At 30.5% G+C, this 24,095-nt stretch overlaps 1 protein-coding gene across 1 annotated transcript; it reads left to right on the forward strand.

Annotated features, from left to right (window-relative positions):
• Positions 1 to 23: 23 nt before the first annotated feature.
• Positions 24 to 23,699, forward strand: LOC115720191 (uncharacterized). Its single transcript, XM_030649347.2, has 5 exons — positions 24 to 339; positions 632 to 1,526; positions 1,574 to 1,820; positions 23,047 to 23,362; positions 23,434 to 23,699. Exons 1-5 carry the CDS (start codon positions 24 to 26, stop codon positions 23,697 to 23,699), a joined length of 2,040 nt encoding a protein of 679 aa, XP_030505207.2.
• The last annotated feature ends 396 nt before the right edge of the window (positions 23,700 to 24,095 follow it).

The raw sequence follows: 24,095 nt of genomic DNA on the forward strand, positions 1-24,095 counted from the left end.
CGACCCAGTGTAATGAGCCGAGAATGGAGAGAGAGACTATGGTATCGGCTGAGATTGGGGATAAGTCTAATGGAAAGTCAAAGGCTTACGTGGATGAGGATTTGATTGGAGAAAATAGTGGGATTGATTCCTTGCTGGTTTTGGATTCTAAAAGGAGAAGGACTTTTGATGGGCTGGGTAATTATGTTGATAGTGGGTTGGACCTTAATAAATTGGATGAACCTTGTTTAGACAATTTACAAAAACAACATAATGGTACTAATCAAAAGATTGATGGTGATGTGGCTATGGACGGTCAAGGGGAGGATAGCTCAAAAAACTTGTTTGGGGCGGGTTCTGGTTTCCAGACCCACCAAGCATTATGAATGTCTTGAGCTGGAATTGTCGGGGGCTTGGGAACCAACGGACTTTTCAATTCCTTAAGGAGCTTGTTACTCAAAAGAAACCTAATTTTATTTTTTTATGTGAAACCAAGTGTAATAAGAAAAGAACTGAATGGGTGGGTCAACAATTGGGCTTTGAAGGCTCTTTTTGCGTTGAGGCCCAAGGTGGGAGGAGGCTTAGTGTTGTATTGGAAAGAAAAAGAAGAAGGTGCCTTATTGGGCTTTTCTAATAATCACATTTATATTAGGATTGACAAAGTGGGCTACCCAAGCTGGAGACTCACTAGTTTATGGTGAGCCAAATAGAAATCGTAGAGAAAGGACCTGGAATCTTCTTCGCACCTTAGCCGGTTCTTCATCTCTTCCATGGTGTGTGATTGGGGATGTCAACAATATTCTTAGTCAAGAGGACAAGAAAGGTGGACAACCTTACCCTGGATGGCTTCTAGAAGGTTTTCAAAAAGCTCTCACCGATTGTCATTTGTTCGATTTAGATCTCACGGGGTACCCTTTCACCTGGGAAAAGAGCAGAGGCACAACCCTTTGGGTTGAAATTCGTCTGGACAGAGCAATGTTCACCGAAGCAGGGACTCTCCTATTTCAAGGTGCTAAACTTTTTAACCTTGAAACCTCTACTTCTGATCACTCTCCTTTATTTCTTGAGCCTATTTTTGTTGAGCAAACTTCCACGAACTACCGCTTTCGTTTTGAAAATGCTTGGTTGAAAGAACCCATGTGTTTTCAAATTGTGGAGGATTCTTGGCAACGGGTTGGTGTGGGGAGAATTTTGAATAAGTTGAATGTGTGTGCTGATGCGTTATCTCAATGGGGTAAAGAGATAACAGGGAATTTCAAACGAAGAATAAGAGAGTGTAATCCCGAAATGAAGCTCTTGAAGAAGAAAAGAGATGACATCTCTGTGGCTCGATATAGTGAGGCTCGAAAGCAGCTATTTGCTATAATCGATCAACGGGAAATTTTTTGGAAGCAACGAGCTAAACAATTCTGGTTAAAGGAGGGTGACCAAAATAGCAAATATTTCTACAAGGCTGCAAGTAATAGGCGACGGAGTAATCTTATTTCGAAGCTTAAAAATGACCAGGGGTGTTTGTGGACTGGGAGAATGGGTTATCTGATGTTGTGGTACAGTATTTTATGTCCTTATTCTCAACTTCTAATACTGATTATAGGGAAGTAATAGACTGTATTAATCATGTTGTTCCTGAGATGGCCAATCTAGAGTTTACAAGACCTGTCTTGGAGGAAGAAGTGAAGACGGCGGTGTTTCAAATGCATCCTGACAAGAGTCCAGGACCAGATGGTATGACCTCGACTTTCTATCAACGATGTTGGCATATCGTGAAAATAGATGTTGTGGGAGTTGTTCAGAGATTCTTTGCTACGGGGGCCTTTGATGAAGCTTGTAGTGACGCAAATGTAGTTCTAATTGTTGGGTTTTATGCCCTAAATAAAACTCTTTACAATCTGATTAGTTATCAATATAAGAAATTTGAAGTGATTGATGTTTGCATGAATTTTACATGCTAATGGTTTAATATGTTTAATATGTTTATTACATTCATACACACAAAATCAGTTAAATCCAGATCATATGTTTATTCACAATTACAGTATCGTCAACACAGTGGAATGTGATTGTGATCATATGTATCAAAAGTTTTGGTCCCTGTTTCATCAGTGTTATTGGATTTACACTAATGTGATAATCAGCGATGATGTATACTTACACTTGGAGTAAGTGTTATGTTCTTTCCAGGACATTAGTAAAGTATACTAGTTTCGAATGTATGGAGTATACATTGGACTGGAGCGATATTGCAACTAAGTTAAGATATTACAAACTTACCGTTATACATATCTTTCCAAGTCAATATCAGTAGTTGATCTTAAGATTAAAAGAATCTAAATCATGATATGCTTAGGCTCAACTCAGAAGTGCTATTCATGTTCTTTGATTTATTACTTAAGCATACTTTTGGGTCAGGGTGATACGTATATTTTGGGAACATGATAGTATGATTGAGTGGGAGTGCTGAACATAAATATGGAATCTATAGCTTCTACTGGTGTATAGAAGTCAAGTGATGATTCCCTTCGAGCTTAGCAAATAGAAGTAAATGGATGAGCTCTTGTTTAACTGACTAATTATTAGATCACTAAACACCATTTACAGGTAGCTAAGTGTTTTAAGGGGCAAAATACATTGAGGGGTGAGAACGGTAAAGAAATCTCATCTCGATGTAGATCATCTATATAGAGGATCTTTAAATCACAATAAGATTATAACAATGGTTAAATGAGATAGTATATTGATATCGTGGAACATACAATATGCTCTATATAAGTCTGAGAGTGCAATTCTAAGTTCTAAGAGTGGATTCAACGAAGAATTAATAAGTAGGAATTTACTTGGTAAATTTGGTTCACTTAATGGAAGCTCAGCATATAGATCCATGGTCCCCATTATAGTTGAGAACATTCTGCTTGTAAGACTCATTAATTGATTCGTGATTGGTCAATTATAATTCTAAAGTTAGACTATGTCTAATTTTATGAATTTTCACTAAGCAGGGGTGAAATTGTAAAGAAAAGAGTTTCTAGGTTTATTTATTTATTAATGGACTTTATATGTCTAATTAATAATTAAATTAAATGACAATATTATTTAATAATCTATTTTAGTTATTAAATAATTAGTTTTGGCATTTAAAAGGTTAGAATTGGAAAATTGGCGTTTTTGAGAAAATAGAGATAAAATTTGATAAAACTGCAAAATCAAGTGAGGCCGACTAACACACCATGGCCGGCCACTTAAATAGGTTTTTCAAATTAATATTTTCATTATTGTAATGCCAAATAATTCCTAACCTAAACCTAGTAGTTGCCTATAAATAGAAAGTGATGGCTGAGTCACATAACATGCTTTCATTAGCCTTTCTGACAGAAATTTCACTCTTCAGAAAAACTGAGCCTTCCCCACTTTCTATACCTGGCCGAAATCATCCCTCTCTTTTCCCTTCATCAATTTCGTGACCCTAGGGAAAGAGTAAGTGCCCACACACAGCAAGCAGTAACTCAATCATAGATTGCAAGACTGTGAAGGATCAAACTTGAAGAAGAAGGACATTCGGGCTCAGATCTTGATTATACTATGCTACAGAAAGGATTCAAGGGTTAGAGATCTGAGTGGAAGGAGACATTAATTCCGCTGCATCAATGAAAGGTTTTCTTAACTTTATATGTGTTTAATTTATCGTTTTAGAAAGTTCATATTTAGGGTGTTTAAACAACATACTTGTGAGTAGATCTAAGATCCTGGTAAAAAATATTCCAAGAACTGGCCTCAGAGCAATGGTAATTGATTTACTTACATGAAATTCGGACTTTAAAACGATTGTTTGTTTGTTTTTGGATGGTATCATGTTGTATTGAGTGTTATTTGATGATTGATTGATGTTTGTAAATTTTCGTGAAAAATAATTGCGATTCTGTTTTTGGAATTATTTTTATTGGATAGTATGGATAAAATTAAGCAAGTTAGCCTTTTAGAGAACTCAATTTCGATTTTATTTGAATTAGTTATGATTTTTTGAAGATTCGAAAAAATCGGAGCTGTGCTGAAATTTTTCCTCGATCGCGAAAACTGTCCGTACAACTCACAATTTTTTCGTTTTTCTTCTATTTTTCATGCTTTTTCATGGAATTAACTTCCGATTTTTTGTATAGTTTTGTATATATACTATTACTATTCCTAATTCAATTCTAATTATCATTTTGAATTAATTTAATATTTTTTAAATTTAATTCAAGATATTAGTGTAATTTGAATTTGAATAGAATTAGTATCTATCTTCTTGCTTAAAAATCTATCTTATTTTTAACTTTGATTATATCTTATCTTATTTTTAAATTTAAGGTCAGATTTTATATATATATTTTTTTTTAAAATTAAATCTTTTTGAGATATTTTGACCTTATTTAAATTTAAAATAAGATAATTATAATCATGTAATTTTAAATAGATGTAAGATATTTTGCTAACTTTTAAATTTTGTTATTTTATTTATTTAAATTAAATTTAAAATCTGAAAAGATATTTCATTTATCTTTTCTAATTTTTATTTATAAAATAACATTTAAATTTTAAAAGTAGTTAGCAAATTTTGAAATGATATTTAGGTTGGTTGAAACCTAATTTTTCAAAATTGTAGGTTTAATTTTCAATATCTTTTTTAAAATAATTTCGAAATTTAAATTAATAATTTTTTAAAAAAAAAAATCGAAAATAAATATTATTTTATTTTATATTTATTTTTCGAAAATTAAATTATTTTTTAATTAATTATTAATTTCGAAATTTATTTATTTAAAATTAAATAAATCCTACTTCCAACTATCCAGCTAACCTTGTTGCAGGAGTATGTGGTTTTAGCTTGTATGTAAGTTTTCAAAACCTATTATTACTTGATTGCAAATAGCCATGGTTACCTTTTTGCCAGATCTAATGATCTGATGGCTCCCTTGGTCAAGTTAATAATTTGTACCAGGTAAATTTTACAATCTTCTTTCATCTGTGTATGACCTAGCAACATGATAGGATCCATCCAAAGTGTGCCTGTGTGAGCCTATATGTTTATTTTGTTTTAATATAGATACATATAGGTTGTTGCTAAATAAAATGTCACACCATGATAGATTTTATTTAGGTCCATTTAGTTATTGGACCTATTCAATTAATAACAGTTATTTATTTTAAGGTTAAATTCCTCTCTTTTGGGCCTTGTGTGAGAGTTGAGAGCCGTAGAAGTGGGTACGACATACTGAACCCAGCACCCCCTCACATGAACTACCCCAATTGTGAAGGCCCATTTGCCTGATTTGAATAACTGTACTAGGTTAATTATATTAGTTTGACCTAATAAAATTGAATTAGCAACATAATTAACTTTTAAAATATATGAAATTTATTTTCATTTTAATATTTTAAAGTTAATTTTAAGAAAAACACTTTTAGTTTAGATATTATTTCTAGACAAACTATTTGTATTTTTCTTGTATTTAATTAAATATAGAATTTTAACTAACTAAGATTCTTTCTGGGGCTTATTTAATTAAATATTCCTATTTAAGTTATAAATTAGTTGTATCAACTGATTTTTCTTATCTAACTTAAATTTGAATATTTGATTTAAATTTTAAATCAAGTTGAGGAATCCTAGGCATTAGTTATTAAAGATTCTTAAGATATTTTTTAAGTTAATATCTTTTCGAATATTAACTTAAAATGGAATATTTTAGATATTTTTTAGGTTAATATCTTTTCGAATATTAACTTAAAAAGATATCTTCAAATTAAGTGGTTACAACTTAATTTTTGATATTTAATTAAATCTAAATTTGAAATTATTTAAGTTCTAGATTTTTTCTATATAACTTAAATGAGATATTTTTCAAATTTTTGAAAAGATACTTAGTCAAATAAGATATTTTCTAGATAGTAATTTCTAGACTACTTATTATTTCTAATATTTAAATAGGAAAATAATATACTTTGTGAAATTAATTATTTAAATAATTAATTTTGGTACAATTTTATTAAGTATATTTTTCCTATTATTAAACTAGAAATAAATAATTAAGCATTCTCTACACTTAATTATTATTTCTTGAATTTAATACATTTAATTAACTTGAAAAATCTAAATATCTAAGTTGATTTTCATCATGATACTTAAATATTTATTGATTTTTCATGACACTTAATTAAATAGAAAATTATTTTTAGGTTGAAATTTAATTTTTCAACTTAAATTTAAATAATTTTCAATATATATATTTTTCTTTATTTTCTTAATCAATTTCGAAAATTGCATTTTATTTATGCTATATTTTCGAATTTTTATCTTGAAAAATAGATTGAGTTGTAAATTAATTATTTATTTTAATTAATTCTTGGACCAACTCAAGTCAATGATTTTTTCATTTAATTGATTAATTTAAAATAAATGAATTTAAAATATATATATATATTTACAAATTGAATTAACTAGTCAAAAGAAAATCTAGATAGGTGATATTTTTGCTTGAAGTATTTCTTTTCTATTTTTATTATTTTCGAAAATTGTATATTTTTTATACTTTAAATTTTCGAACTCAATAAATATATTCTCAAAGGAAATTTTTAACTTGCTAATTAATTTAATTTAATTCAACTTAAATTAATTTCCTTAATATTTATATTTAAGATTATTACTAAGATGGAAATAATTAATTTTATTTCAATCACCATCTAAGTATAATTTTATAAATATTATATTAAATTCTTATTTTTGAATTTCAATTCTTAATTTCGAATTTAATGAGAATTTATTTATTAGAATAATAAAGAAAATACATATTAAAGAATGAGCTTTACTATTATTAAGATATTCGATCTCCATTGTGGGTTTTACACCGCGTTTGTTTTAGTGAGTAATCCTCCCTAATGGAGGAACGTTCATTAGCAATTTCGCACCGTTTAATCTCGCATGATAAGTGGTTTGTAAGTGTTTTATATGGTATAGATCACCCTAATGGTGGGGACCATATTTGACTTGCAAATTGCGAAACAATGGTAGAAGCTCATAAGATAGAATAGCCTTGACTCTCGCCTAAACGGGACAACGCTGGATTCCAATCTTGATCGAATAAAAGGTTGCTAGAATGTTTAACATTTTAGATGAGTTGACAACTCTATTCAATAGATGGTAGCTTTGACTCTCGCCTAAACGGGACACTGATATCAGTTTGTTGAAAAACCTTGGAAATTATGTAGGATTGAATTTTTAAGTATTTTCTCATATCATTCCTACTTGCTATGTGCTTATAATTTCTGAATTGATTTTGTGTTAAACCATTATTTATTTCTATTTGTTGATTTCTATTATTTTGTAGTATCCTGTATTATCAAAATGTATCCCATGTTATCACTGTTGACTGAAAATAAGCTGAATGGATCTAACTTCAATAAATGGAATGAGAACATTAATATTGCTCTCATAGGAGAAAGTGCCTTGTTTGTTTTAATTGAGCCGTCACCTGAAGTGCCAAGGGACAATGCTTCCAAAGCTGTGAAAGAAAAGTATGAGCGTTGGCAGAAAGCAAATGACAAAGCTCTATACTTTATGCTTTCTAGCATGGTTGACACCCTCAAAACTCGGCTTTCTAAAACCGAGAAGGCTGCTGAAGTTATGACGAAGTTAAATGAGCTATTCGGTAAGGCATCACTTCAGTCACGCTTTGACGCGACTAAGAAGTACATTAATGCACGGATGGAACCTCATCAAAACGTGCGTGACCATGTTCTCCTCATGTCAAGTTATTTCCAAGAAGCCTAGGATCATAGTGCTGAAATGGATAGTGCTACTCAAGTTAGTCTTATCTTGAATAGCCTGACTCCAGCATTTCTACCATACACATCAAATTATGTCATGAATAAGAAGGAAATTGACTTTCATGAATTAGTCAATGACCTTCAAACTTATGAAAATTTGATTGGAGGACCCAAGAAGAAAGGGAGTAAACCTCACAATGCTGGGAATGGTAATGGGACGATAAAACTTGAAGCAAATGTTGCCTCTGCTTCAAAGCCCAAATCGAAGAGGAAGTGGAACAACACCAAGAAGCGAACTAAAGCCATGAAGAATAAAAAGGCTGCTCCTTCTGGTGATGCTACACTTAAAGGAAAGTGTTTCTACTGCAATGAGAAAGGTCATTGGAAGCCCCAGTGTCCTAAACTTCTTGCAAAGAAACAAGGTATTTTCATTTATAAACTTTAAGAGTTTTAGTGAATTATTATCCAATTGGATTTATGATTCTGGACTAACTTTGTTTATTTGTTTTCTTCTTCTTATAGGCCAAGCTACTTGAACTCAGATGAGTTGGATCAGCAAGCTGGACCAAGGGTGAAATCGTCCAGATGAGGATGAAGCTCTTCAATTTTTTGAATTAATTGTTTTAGTTTAAAGACAATTTGGATTTCAAATTTTAGTTTGGGATATTTATCCCTGTTTTTCTCATATTGTTGCAATATTTTTTTAATATTAATAAAGTTTTATTTTCGAAATTCACTTTTGCAATTTATGAGATTGAGCTTCATTTAATTTTATCTTCATCAATTATTACCACATTATATTTATATGTTTGTATGTGTAAGTGTTTTTATTATTGATGCAAATTCTATAATATTTACAACTCTTCATAGAGTTATATTAAATAAACACTAGAAATTATTTCTATGTTTATTAATAATTGTTAATTCTCATACAATTATTAAGAATTTGTTTAATAAAAGGATCTTTTGATTTGATAGGGGTGGAGAAAAGTTAAGAAAACTATGCAGTTCAACGATCTTTTATATCTAATGAACTCTGGATAGTATTCAACTCCACATAAACTCTATCACACTAAGAGAATCATGATTTTTACTACCTTTAGGGGTGGATCATAATCTCTATATACTTAGGGGTGGAGGTTATCCATAGTACCCTATATGTATATTCTTAGGGGTGGAGTCCATTCCACAATTCCCTATGAAACACATATCTTATTTAAACATGGAAGTAATTTAATGAGTCAGCTATTATCAATATAAATTCTTGATCTTGATTTTATGTTCCATTTCGTTTTTACTGTTGTAAGTAAAAGTTTGATACCTTTGAAAGTTCTTTGTTAAAGTTTCACACTACCTTAATTGAGTGGGAGAATTTTAAAATTCTATACCCATCTTCATTAGGTTGATAATTGTGATAGGTACTTAAGAACACTACTGAAAAGCAAATCTAACCATTCACATGGATAGGAATAGCTTATCAGAATTATGAGAATAAGATAAAGAACTCTAGTTCAGTCCATTCGAATGACTTGAACCAAGAATTCTTAATCCTCATAAAATTTTATGGTATCTTAATTTTGATTACTTTATCTCTGGCATGTATTTTTCACTTCAAATACTAGTCTGCTATGTTGATGACTTAGTCTTAACTTAAAGTTTTAGACTAATACAAAAGTCATAACTAGGTAACTCTCTAAACAATCAGAGGTTAAAAGTATTATTTAACCAGACATCTGCTATTGAGTGGGAGCTATCTGAGATGTAATCAAATAGGGAACATTAGAAGATATTCAAGAAAGATTTATGAAAGTGATCTATATGTCAGATATTAAGGAACTGTGTATCAGTTATCCTTGTATCTCACCATCTAATTTCGAAATTCTTAAGATGGTGCTTACTTTGGGGGTGGAGGAATTATTGTATAATAATTCAAGCTCTACCAGAGAAGAACTATAACTTGGTCTATTCGAAAATACCAAAAAGTTATATCACTGAAGAAAAGTCTACTATATTATCTCAATTACATATTTTAAAATATGAGAGATATGTCTTCTGTTAATTCAGATGTACTTTTAAAACAGTAAAGATTTCAGTATCCCTTGATAAGTAAAGCATATAGTAAAGGATGTTTCATAAGAGTTTTATGAACTAGTTTCCAGATGTTTGGGTGGATTCAAATATACTACATTTGATCTAAAGATCAAGACATCAGATTGACCTATTTGCACAGTTTGTTTTATATTAGTGCAAGTGGGAGTTTGTTGGGTTTTATGCCCTAAATAAAACTCTTTACAATCTGATTAGTTATCAATATAAGAAATTTGAAGTGATTGATGTTTGCATGAATTTTACATGCTAATGGTTTAATATGTTTAATATGTTTATTACATTCATACACACAAAATCAGTTAAATCTAGATCATATGCTTATTCACAATTACAGTATCGTCAACACAGTGGAATGTGATTGTGATCATATGTATCAAAAGTTTTAGTCCCTGTTTCATCAGTGTTATTGGATTTACACTAATGTGATAATCAGCGATGATGTATACTTACACTTGGAGTAAGTGTTATGTTCTTTCCAGGACATTAGTAAAGTATACTAGTTTCGAATGTATGGAGTATACATTGGACTGGACTGATATTGCAACTAAGTTAAGATATTACAAACTTACCGTTATACATATCTTTCCAAGTCAATATCAGTAGTTGATCTTAAGATTAAAAGAATCTAAATCCCGATATGCTTAGGCTCAACTCAGGAGTGCTATTCATGTTCTTTGATTTATTAGTTAAGCCTACTTTTGGGTCAGGGTGATATATATATTTTGGGAACATGATAGTATGATTGAGTGGGAGTGCTGAACATAAATATGGAATCTATAGCTTCTACTGGTGTATAGAAGTCAAGTGATGATTCCCTTCGATCTTAGCAAATAGAAGTAAATGGATGAGCTCTTGTTTAACTGACTAATTATTAGATCACTAAACACCATATACAGGTAGCTAAGTGTTTTAAGGGGCAAAATACATTGAGGGGTGAGAACGGTAAAGAAATCCCATCTCGATTGTTGGAATTATTTTACCAGGATCTTAGATCTACTCACAAGTATGTTTATTAACATCCTAAATAAGAACTTTCTAAAACGATAAATTAAACACATATAAAGTTTAAGAAACCTTACATTGGGTGCAGCGGAATTAAATGACTCCTTCCGTTCAAATCTCTAACCCTTGTATCCTTTCTGTAGCAGAGTATTATGAAGATCTGAACCTGGATCTCTTTCTCTAAATCCTTGATGCTGAATCTCCTTTGCTGATGATCTTTCTTCACGATCTTCCTCACTATGATTGAGGTATTGCTTGATGTGTGTGGGCACTACTCTAATCACTAAGGTAGGTTCGAAATATGAAGGAAGAATAGAGAGAGAGAGTGGCGGCTAGAGAAGAGAGAGGAGGCTTAGGTTTTTCTGATGTGAAGTGTAATTTTCCGGAAGCCTTCACTATCTATTTCTAGCATTCCACTAGGGTTAGGTTTGAATTATTTAGCATTAAAATAATGAAAATATCAACTTAAAAAGCCTACAAAGGTGGCCGGCCATGGCTTAGTGGATTGGGCCTTGCTTTTTGCAATTTTGCAATTTTAACACCTTTTGTATCTGATTTTCTCAAAAATGCCAATTTCCTAATTCAACCATTTAAATGTCAATTCTAACTATTTAATAACTATAAATAATTATTAAATAATATTGTCATTTATCATATTTATTAATTGAACCATATAAAGTATCATAATTAATAAATATGCCCCTATTAACTCTTTCTTTACAATTTTGCCCTTACTTAGTGAAAATTTCACAAATAGACATAGTCTAATTTGTGACTTATAATTGATTAATCAAAACCAATTACATGAGTCTTACAAACAATATTATCTCAACTAGTGGGGGGACCATGGGTCTATATAACCGAGCTTCCAATAAGTAGATCAAGAATTTAGCACTAAAATTCACTAACTTAATAATTCTTCGTTGAATCTACGCATAGAACTTAGAATTGCACTCTCAGTATATAGAATGCTCTACATGTTCCACCATATAGACACATCATTAGTTATCCATTGTTATAATCCTAATTTGATCAATGATCCTCTATATGAATGATCTACATAGTAAAGGGATTAGATTACCGTAACACCCTACTATGTATTTTATCCTTAAAACACTTGACCCCGTATAAATGATATTTCAGCTTATGTGAAATGAGATCTCCACCATTTATTTTCGTTTGGTCAAGCTCGAAGGAGATCATCCTTTGCTTACTATTCGCCAGATAGAAGCTATAGATTCCATGTTTATGCTAGCGCTCCCACTCAATTGCACTACCGTGTTCCCAAAATGTACGTATCACCCTGACCTAAAAGTAGGCTTAACTAACAAATCAAAGAACACGAATAGCCTTTCAAGATTGAGCCTAATCATAACAGGATTAAGATCATTTGATCTAGGATCAACTTGGCGATATTGACTTGAATAGATTTTACGGTAAGTTTAATTAAATCTAAGTCAAAGTTCAATATCGGTCCCTTCCGATGCATACTCCATGCATCCAACCTGAGCTTTACTTTAACCAATGTTTTGGAAAGAACATAGTATTTCTCCAAATACAAGTAAACTCTTGTTGTAGATTATCATATCAGTAAAACCCTGTGTCTGATAAATCTAGGAAACTTTATTCACATAGTCATGTTTACTTTCCAATGTGATGACAGCACAATAAACATGATCAAGTATGTGAAAAGGGTTTAAGATGAATTTATAAATCAAATAGACAAGCAATTGATAAAGTGAACCAAAACATACACAAATGAATGAAAAATACTTCTGTTTCTTTATTGATGTTGAATAAAATAGATTACATTGAAATAGAGTTTTATTTAGGGTATAAAACCTAACAAAAACTAAGATTTTTGAAATTGAAGAGGGAAGGAGAAAGAGAAGGGTCAACCAAAGATAGGGAGAGAGAAGGCTCAGTTTTTTATGAATCAGAAGTGTCGAAATTTTAGTTTAAATTTCCTGAAGCCTTCACTATCTATTTATAGCATTCCACTAGGGTTAGGTTTGAATTATTTGGCATTAAAATAATGAAAAAATCAGTTTAAATTTCCTACAAAAGTGGTTGGCCCTATACAAGTGGATTTGGGCCATACTTTTTGCAATTTTGCAGTTTTATCTTTTCTGCATCTGATTTTCTCAAAAACGCCAATTTTCTAATCCAACCATTTAAATGCCAATTCTAACTATTTAATAACTATAAATAATTATTAAATAATATTGTCATTTATCATATTTATTAATTGAACCATACAAAGTATCATAATTAACAAATATGCCCCTATAAACTCTTTCTTTACAATTTCGCCCTTACTTAGTGAAAAATTCACAAATAGACATAGTCTAATTTGAGAATTATAATTGATTAATCAAAACCAATTATATGAGTCTTACAAGCAATATTATCTCAACTAGTGCGGGGACCATGGGTCTATATAACCGAGCTTCCAATAAGTAGATCAAGAATTTAGCACTAAAATTCACTAACTTATTAATTCTTCGTTGAATCCACGCATAGAACTTAGAATTGCACTCTCAGTATATAGAATGCTCTATATGTTCCACTATATAGACACATCATTAGTTATCCATTGTTGTAATCCTAATTTGATCACTGATCCTCTATATGAATGACCTACACTGTAAAGGGATTAAATTACCGTAACACCCTACAATGTATTTATTCCTTAAAACACTTGACCCCGTATAAATGATATTTCAGCTTATGTGAAATGAGTACTCCACCATTTATGTTCGTTTGGTCAAGCTCGAAGGAGATCATCCTTTGCTTACTATTCGCCAGATAGAAGCTATAGATTCCATGTTTATGATAGCGCTCCCACTCAATTGCACTACCGTGTTCCCAAAATGTACGTATCACCCTGACCTAAAAGTAGGCTTAACTAACAAATCAAAGAACACGAATAGCCTTTCAAGATTGAGCCTAATCATAACAGGATTAAGAACATTTGATCTAGGATCAACTAGGCGATATTGATTTGAATAGATATTACGGTAAGTTTAATAAATCTAAGTCAAAGTTCAATATCGGTCCCTTCCGATGCATACTCCATGCATCCAACCTGAGCTTTACTTTAACCAATGCTCTGGAAAGAACATAGCATTTCTCCAAATGCAAGTAAACTCTGTTGTAGATTATCATATCAGTAAAACCCTATGTCTGATAAATCTAGGAAACTTTATTCACATAGTCATGTTTACTTTCCAATGTGTTGACGGCACAATAAACAGGATCAAGTATGTGAAAAGGGTTTCAGATGAATTTATACATTATGTACATATAATCATGAAATAAATCATGTGAACCATGCAACATTAAATGTTATTTCTGATCTATATTAATAAGTAAATCTGATTATATTGAAATGAGTTTTATTTAGGGCATAAAACCCAACAAACTCCCACTTGCACTAATATAAAACAAAAAGTGCGTTTCAAATAATCTCAACACCTTGATATACAAATCAAGTGTAGTAGTAGTAAACTCCTCGTAATAGGATCTGAAAGGTTGAATTAACCACAACCTTTTCTCCACCATTACTCTTCCTTAATCACAAAATCATTGATAATGTGAAATTCCTCTCTATATGTCTACTCTCTTGGGATACTGGATTCTATATCTTTGGCAACTACTTTTGGTTAATCAGAAAATTAACACTAGTAGTTTAAGGCAATTGGGAATGATGCCAAAAATGTATAGAACTTTCCTTAGACTGAATAAGTACCTTTCCTGCAACTTTAACATTCAGTCCCTCTCTGGTAGACCTAGAGACTTCAGATAGGTTTTTACACTTCTCTAAAATCACTATTCCACCCCCAGAGTAACCACCATCTTATCAGAAAGATTTACTAGCACAAAGGCAAATTTCAAAATCTGATATGGTCTAGTCTAAGAGTTTTAAACACACCCTTATAGACTAACATATAGTTCCTCTTCTTCATCTTAAGATTTACTTGATTGTCTTCCAATGTTCTTCTCCTGGATTAATCTGATACCTACTCATTACTCCCACTCAACAGCAGGTGTCTGGTCTAAGGCATACAAAAGCATATCTAAGACCTCTCACTGTTGATTTAAGAAATTCTTTCATGGCTTTATCTTTTCTGGAATAGTAAAGACTTTTCCTTAGATAAATAAAATCTATGCCTAAGAAGTTGTGAAGCTTCTATAGATTGCCATTAGAAAGAAAATGATTCAGCATCTTACTAAAGTAAGTTGCTTGCATTAGAGTAAGTAATTACCAAGTATACCATAAGCCATAGGTTTAGATACACTCAAACCTATAATACTAGGAATAGGAAGTTTGTTAAGTCCATTGAATAGACTTATAAACGAAAATTTCCTTTTATGTCCTTGTAATAGAAAACTTTAGGTTACTCCATGTGAATGGATTAAACCATAGTTCTATTGGCTTTCTTCTTAGTTTCTTATCTTGACAATCCATTACTTCTTTAAACTCACAATGGATTTTAATCACTAGTGTCTCCCAAGTCATAAGAAGGTGAGTTCCTAGAAACTCTCCCACTACGACGAGGTACCATGAATTATGTCTAAGAAAACTAAATGGTATTGACCTCTTCGGTTGTGACAAGACAACAGATGCAATGAGATCATCATATGTTATATAAGATGATAGAACACTTTTGGAATCAAGAAAAATATCTCCTTTGTTTACTACTTGTTTTCAGACTTAGTCATTATCTTAGAAAAGTAGTATTTGTTTGAACAAACACTTTCTTATCTATTGACAATGGGATGGTCCACCCCTAATCACTTAGAACAGCTAACAAACCATGGTTAACAGTTCTAGCTTTTCTTAAGATTTTGATTAGGTCATCCATGAATCTTGTAATGATTTACATTAAGTATACAATCATTACATCATTCTGAAATTGTATTACCATCAAAGGAATTAGGCAACGACTAGTAACTAATCATCAACATGCAACTCGAAATTTCTAGGGAGGTAAGTTTGGATATAATTCAAAAATCAATTTAATGATCTTTGAACTGCATATTTACTAACTATTTCTCCACCCCTATCACTTCGCAAGATCTTTAACCACTTACTTTAATGGTTTTAACCATTGCTAGAAATTAATAAAAATTTTCAAACATTTCAAATTTCTTGCTAAAAGGTATAATCTAGAGTTATCGTTTGAAGAATACAACGAAAAACTCATATCCACCCCTGAATGTACATCCATCTGCGAATGAGATGAACTACTTTCTGTGGATATAGGCATATTAACTCTTTGCAAAGATTGATCTTGTCAAATCCACTATGAACAAGAAATAAATGCCATAGATTAAAAAAAATGTGGTAGTGTCTATTGATGACATAGGTTTAGTTGCATCAAAGAGTTCTTAGAATACTGCAAGTGGATCCTGGTCACAGAATACCTAACTCATATTCCATACAGTTTTAATCCATTAACAGAAGATGGATATTAAACACTTGAGAAAGTGTAACTGTATTGTATTCTGGAATTAGAAATATAAGAAAATTTCTATTTGGAATCTAAAATTAAAGTCAAAGACTTAAATTTATACCAAATATAATGAGTAATTCTATCTTGGACCACCACTACTAATACAAACTCTAAGTCAGATTTGCCCATACAAGTAGGAGATTTCTAAGATTGAGGATTTATATCAATATGGAATAGAATTTCGGGATTATAATCATATGCATCATTTAATTTCTTAAGAGAAAATATAATGACATGAAATAATTTATAGACCATTCATCCAATGATATATTATTGAGCTAATTCAAAATGAATAAGCTACGAGGAATTAGGATAATTTCGTTTATAAATAAGAATCCAACGATGCTTCGATTAGCGAAAGACAAAGTAATCTTATTTATGTAATCTTCTTGTTTCATATTGTAAAAATACTAGTCTAAGGTGTCATCAATTGATGAACAGCTAGATGTTGCATATACAATATTTATGTTTCGAGATCTTACACTATTGTGTATGTCTAATGGTGAAAATCCATTAGGGATTTATCTCATTAGAAAAACAAACATGTTAGACCAACAATGAAGATTTGAAATTAAACTACAACTTAATAACAGAAAATAACATGGTTCAATATAAATTCATATACAATTCAGAAATTATAAGCATATAGCAAGTTGGAATGACAAGTGAAAATACTAAAACTTACAATCCTAAATAATTTCCAAGGTTTTTCAACAAACTGATACAGTGTCCCGTTTAGGCGAGAGTCAAAGCATCATCCATTGAATAGAGTTGTCGGCTCATCTAAAATGATAACCATTCTAGCAACCGTTTATTCGATCAAGATTGAAATTCAGCGTTGTCCCGTTTAGGCGAGAGTCAAGGCAATTCTATCTTATGAGCTTCCACCATTGTTTCGTAATATGCAAGTCAAGTATGGTCGCCACCATTAGGGTGATCCATACCATACAAAACACTTACAAACTACTTATCATGCGAGGTTAAACAGTACGAAATTGGTAATGAACGTTCCTCCATTAGGGAGGATTACTCACTAAAACAAACGCGGTGTAAAACCCACAATGGAGATCGAATGTCTTTTGATTAAAAGCTCGTTATTTAAAAAAAGAGTTGTATTTTCTTTGATTCTCTTTATTTATTCTATTTATTTTAAATATATATTTATTTAATTAAAATTTCCAATTTAGAATGAAAAATTCTAAACATAAATTTTAATTTAATATTTATAAATTTTACTTAGATGGATATGAAAATAACATGAATTATTTCAATCTTAGTAATAATTTCCAATAAATATTTAGAAAAATATTCAATTTAAGTTGTTACAAAATTAATTTACAACTCAAATTTTATTTTCTATAAACATATATTGCATTTCGAAAAATTAAAGTATTTAAGAATACAATTTTCGAAAAATGCATGTTAAAATAAAAAATAAATCCTGGAAAAATTATTCTAATTTAATGTTGGCCCAAAATTAATTAATAAAATTAATTTACAACAAGAAATATAATTTTCCTATTTAATTAAATATATATAAGAAAAATTTCAAATATTTAAGTATGAACTTAAATATTAATTTTCTATTTAATTAAATACACTAGAAAAATACTTAAAGCAAAAATATCATCTATCTAGATTTTCCTTTGGCTAATTAATTCAATTTCTAATAATATACTTTAATTCAATTTATTTTAAATTAATCAATAAATGAAAAAATCATTGATTTAAGGTGATCCAAGAATTAATTAAAATAAATAATTAATTTACAACTTTAATATATTTTTCAAATAAAATTCGAAATTCCAGCATTTAAGAAATGCAATTTTGAAATTTGATTAACAAAATAAAAAAAAATATATTTTGAAAATTATTTAAATTTAGTTGAAAAAATTAAATTTCAACTAAAAATAATTTTCTATTTAATTAAGTGTCATGAAAAAGAAATATTTAAGTATCACGATGAAAATCAACTTAGATATTTAATTTTCAAATTAATTAAATGTATTAAATTCAAGAAATAAATAATTAAGTGTAGAGAAGGCTTAATTATTAATCTCTAGTTTAATACTAGGAAAAATATACTTAAAATAAATTGTACCAAAATTAATTATATAATTAATTTCACAATGTATAATATTTTCCTATTTAATATTAGAAATAATAAGTAGTCTAGAAATAACTATCTAGAAAATATCTTATTTGACTAAGTATCTTTTCCACAAAATTTGAAAAAATATCTAATTTAAGTTGTATTAGAAAAAATCTAGAACTTAAATATTTTAAATTTTAAATTTAATTAAATATCAAAAATTAAGTTGTAACCACTTAATTTAAAAATATTCCATTTTAAGTTAATATTCGAAAAGATATTAATTTAAAAAATATCTAAAGAATCTTAATAACCAATACCTAAAATTCCTCAACTTAATTTTGAAATTTTAAATCCAAAAGATATTCAGATTTAAGTTGGTTAGTTGTAAATAACTAAATATCAACTTAAATAGGAATATTTAATGAAAAATTAAAATTAAGCTCGAGAAAGAATATAGATGGTTATAATTCTATATTTAATTAAATACAAGAAAATACATATAGTTTAGCTTAGAATAAAAATTCTTTAAACTATATTTTTCTTAAATTAATTTCAAAATAAATGAAATTAATTATGTTGCTAATCAATTTTATTAGGTTAAACTAGTTTAATTAACCTAGTACAGTTATTCAAATCAGGCAAATGGGCCTTCACAATTGGGGTAGTTCATGTGAGGGGGTGCTGGGTTCAGTATGTCGTACCCACTACTATGGCTCCCAACTCTCACACAAGGCCCAAAAGAGAGGAATTTAACCTTAATAAGAACAACTGTTATTAATTGAATAGGCCCAAAAACTAAATGGGCCTAAATAAATTCTATCAAGAACTATGATAATTTATTTTCGCAACAACAACCTATATGCATCTATAATAAAATTAAACACATAGGCTCACACAGGCACACTTTGGATGGGTCCTATCATGTTGCTAGGTCATACACAGATGAAAGAAGATTGTAAATATACCTGTTACAAATTATTAACTTGACCAAGGGAGCCATCAGATCATTAGATCTGGCAAAAAGTAACCATGGCTATTTGCAATCAAGTAATAATAGGTTTTGAAAACGTACACACAAGCTAAAACACATACTCCTGCAACAAGGTTAGCTAGATAGTTGGATGTAGGATTTATTTAATTTTAAATTAAATAATTAATTTCAAAATTAAATAATTAATTTTTAAAAAAAAATCGAAATTTTTTTAAAAAAAAAAATTGAAGTAAAAAAAAATCAAAATTAAATTAAAATTTAAATTTAAAATTAAACCTACAATTTTGAAAAATTAGGTTTCAACCAACCTAAATATCACTTCAAAATTTGCTAACTACTTTTAAAATTTAAATGTTATTTTATAAATAAAAATTAAATAAAAAATTAAAAAAGATAAATGAATATCTTTTTCAGATTTTAAATGTAATTTAAATAAATAAAATATAAAAATTTAAAAGTTAGCAAAATATCTTACATCTATTTAAAATTACATGATTATAGTTATCTTATTTTAAATTTAAATAAGGTCAAATTATTTAAAAAAAAAGATTTAATTTAAAAATTTAAAATCTCACCTTAAATTTAAAAATAAGATAAGATATAATAAAATTTAAAAAATAAGATAGATAATTAAGCAAAAAAGATAGATACAAACTATTTTAAATTCAAATTACACTAATATCTTGAATTAAATTTAAAAAATATTAAATGAATTCATAATAATAATTAGAATTGAATTAGGAATAGTAATAGTATAAATATAGAACTACACAAAAAATCGGAAGTTAATTCCATGAAAAAGCATGAAAAAATGAAGAAAAACGAAAAAATTGTGAGCTGTACGGACAGTTTTCGCGATCGCAGGAAAATTTCAGCATACCTCCGATTTTTTCGAATCTTCAAAAAATCATAACTAATTCAAATTAAATCGAAATTGAGTTCTGTAAAAAGGTAACTTGCTTAATTTTTTCCATACTATTTCAATAAAGATAATTTCAGAAACAGAATCACATTTATTTTTCGCGAAAAGTTACAAACATCACTCAATCATCAAATAACACTCAATACAACATGATACCATCCAAAAACAAACAAACAATCGTTTTAAAGTCCAAATTTCTTGAAAGTAAATCAATTACCATGGCTCGATACCATTTGTTGGAAATTCTTTTACCAGGATCTTAGATCTACTCACAAGTATGTTTATTGACATCCTAAATATGAACTTTCTAAAACGATGAAATAAACACATATAAAGTTTAAGAAACCTTACATTGGGTGCAGCGGAAGATAATTACTCCTTCCGTTCAGATATCTAGCCCTTGATTCCTTTCTGTAGCAGAGCATTATCAATATCTGAACCTGGATCTCTTTCTCTGAATCTTTGATGCTGAAACTCCTTCTTGCTGAAAGTCTTTCTTCACGATCTTCCTCACTATGATTGAGGTATCACTTGCTGTGTGTGGGCACTACTCTCACACTAAGATTTTCGAAATTGAAGAGGGAAGGAGAAAGAGAAGGGTCAACCAAAGATAGGGAGAGAGAAGGCTCAGTTTTTTCTGAATCAGAAGTGTAGAAATTTAAGTGTAATTTTCCTGAAGCCTTCACTATCTATTTATAGCATTCCACTAGGGTTAGGTTTGAATTATTTGGCATTAAAATAATGAAAAAATCAGTTTAAATTTTCTGCAAAAGTGGCTGGCCCTATACAAGTGGATTTGGGCCTCACTTTTTGCAATTTTGCAGTTTTATCTTTTCTGCATCTGATTTTCTCAAAAACGCCAATTTTCTAATCCAACCATTTAAATGCCAATTCTAACTATTTAATAACTATAAATAATTATTAAATAATATTGTCATTTATCATATTTATTAATTGAACCATACAAAGTATCATAATTAACAAATATGCCCCTATAAACTCTTTCTTTACAATTTCGCCCTTACTTAGTGAAAAATTCACAAATAGACATAGTCTAATTTGAGAATTATAATTGATTAATCAAAACCAATTATATGAGTCTTACAAGCAATATTATCTCAACTAGTGCGGGGACCATGGGTCTATATAACCGAGCTTCCAATAAGTAGATCAAGAATTTAGCACTAAAATTCACTAACTTATTAATTCTTCGTTGAATCCACGCATAGAACTTAGAATTGCACTCTCAGTATATAGAATGCTCTATATGTTCCACCATATAGACACATCATTAGTTATCCATTGTTATAATCCTAATTTGATCATTGATCCTCTATATGAATGATCTACACTGTAAACGGATTAAATTACCGGAACACCCTACAATGTATTTATTCCTTAAAGCACTTGACCCTGTATAAATGATATTTCAGCTTATGTGAAATGAGTACGATGTAGATCATCAATATAGAGGATCTTCAAATAACAATAAGATTATAACAATGGTTAAATGAGATAGTATATTGATATCGTGGAACATACAATATGCTCTATATAAGTCTGAGAGTGCAATTCTAAGTTCTAAGAGTGGATTCAACGAAGAATTAATAAGTAGGAATTTACTTGGTAAATTTGGTTCACTTATTGGAAGCTCAGCATATAGATCCATGGTCCCCATTCTAGTTGAGAACATTCTGCTTGTAAGACTCATTAATTGATTCGTGATTGGTCAATTATAATTCTAAAGTTAGACTATGTCTAATTTTATGAATTTTCACTAAGCAGGGGTGAAATTGTAAAGAAAAGAGTTTCTAGGTTTATTTATTTATTAATGGACTTTATATGTCTAATTAATAATTAAATTAAATGACAATATTATTTAATAATCTATTTTAGTTATTAAATAATTAGTTTTGGCATTTAAAAGGTTAGAATTGGAAAATTGGCGTTTTTGAGAAAATAGAGATAAAATTTGATAAAACTGGAAAATCAAGTGAGGCCCACTAACACACCATGGCCGACCACTTAAATAGGTTTTTCAAATTAATATTTTCATTATTTTAATGCCAAACCTAACCTAAACCTAGTAGTTGCCTATAAATAGAAAGTGATGGCTCAGTCACATAACATGCTTTCATTAGCCTTTCTGACAGAAATTTCTCTCTTCAGAAAAACTGAGCCTTCCCCACTTTCTATACCTGGCCGAAATCATCCCTCTCTTTTCCCTTCATCAATTTCGTGAACCTAGTGAAAGAGTAAGTGCCCACAAACAGCAAGCAGTAACTCAATCATAGATTGGAAGACTGTGAAGGATCAAACTTGAAGAAGAAGGACATTCGGGCTCAGATCTTGATTATACTCTGCTACAGAAAGGATTCAAGGGTTAGAGATCTGAGTGGAAGGAGACATTAATTCCGCTGCATCAATGTAAGGTTTTCTTAACTTTATATGTGTTTAATTTATCGTTTTAGAAAGTTCATATTTAGGGTGTTTAAACAACATACTTGTGAGTAGATCTAAGATCCTGGTAAAAAATATTCCAACACTAATCCCCAAGAAGAAGGGCGCGGAGACAATGAAAGATTTGAGACCTATAGCTCTTTGTAATGTTCTTTACAAGATTGTGATGAAGGTAATGACCAACCGTATGAAACCTTTCATGGACTCTATAGTCGCAGATTCTCAGAGTGCCTTTATTCCAGGACGACTCATTTCTGATAACATTATGGTTTCTTTTGAAGTTCTCCACTATCTTAAACGAAAGCGCCAAGGGAAGACTTGGTGTATAGCTTTGAAACTGGATATGAGCAAGGCGTATGACTGCATTGAGTGGAATTTCTTAGAAGTGGTTCTTACGAAGTTGGGTTTTGTGGACACTTGGGTACATCTTATCATGCAATGTGTGTCATCGGCCAACTACAATGTTATCCATGGGTTCCAAGAGATGGGTTCATTGCTCCAACTAGGGGCCTCAGACGAGGGGATCCTTTGTCTCCTTATTTGTTCATTCTCTGTGCAGAAGGTCTCTCTGCTTTATTGAGAAAGTATGAAAGACAAGGTTGGATCCATGGGTGCAAGGTGGCTAATGGGGCGCCTCGAGTTTCTCACATGCTTTTCGTGGATGATAGCTACCTGTATTGTCAAGCATCAAAAGTTGAAGCTCATCGGGTTCGAGAACTGCTGACCAAATTTGAAAGGGCTTCAGGTCAAGAGGTGAATTTATCAAAGTCATCCATTTTCTTCAGCACTAATACTACTACCACGGTCAGAAATGTTATTAGCTAGAGACTACAAATGAGTATTGCAGTTGAGGATAGTTTCTATCTGGGGCTCCCAAGCACCATGTCCTGCAAAAAAACCGTTGTTCTTGGCTACCTCAAAGATAAAGTCAGGAAAAGGCTGCAACAATGGGAAGGCAAGTTCCTCTCAAGGGCTGGGAAGGAAGTTTTGGTTAAAACTGTGGTCCAAGCACTTCCGAGTTATGCAATGAGTGTTTTTCTCCTTCCAAGAGAAATTAGTCGGAGTATTGAAAGTATGATGGCGAGTTATTGGTGGCAGACTAACAAGGATAGTGGAAAGGGGATTCATTGGCTGTCATGGGATAAACTTTGCAAGCATAAGAAAGGGGGAGGAATGGGATTTCAAAATCTATGGGACTTTAATTTGGCTATGTTGGGAAAA

Source organism: Cannabis sativa, chromosome 2 (genome assembly GCF_029168945.1).
Source record: "Cannabis sativa cultivar Pink pepper isolate KNU-18-1 chromosome 2, ASM2916894v1, whole genome shotgun sequence".
NCBI lineage: Eukaryota > Viridiplantae > Streptophyta > Magnoliopsida > Rosales > Cannabaceae > Cannabis > Cannabis sativa.

Bases quoted from the DNA above. Each gene is read 5' to 3' on its own strand.
- LOC115720191 (XM_030649347.2), top strand. From the start codon at position 24: ATGGAGAGAGAGACTATGGTATCGGCTGAGATTGGGGATAAGTCTAAT. The intron at 1,527-1,573 runs GTACAGTATTTT...TACTGATTATAG, and splicing joins ATGGGTTATCTGATGTTGTG to GGAAGTAATAGACTGTATTA. The intron at 1,821-23,046 runs GTAGTTCTAATT...ATTGTGATGAAG, and splicing joins AAGCTTGTAGTGACGCAAAT to GTAATGACCAACCGTATGAA.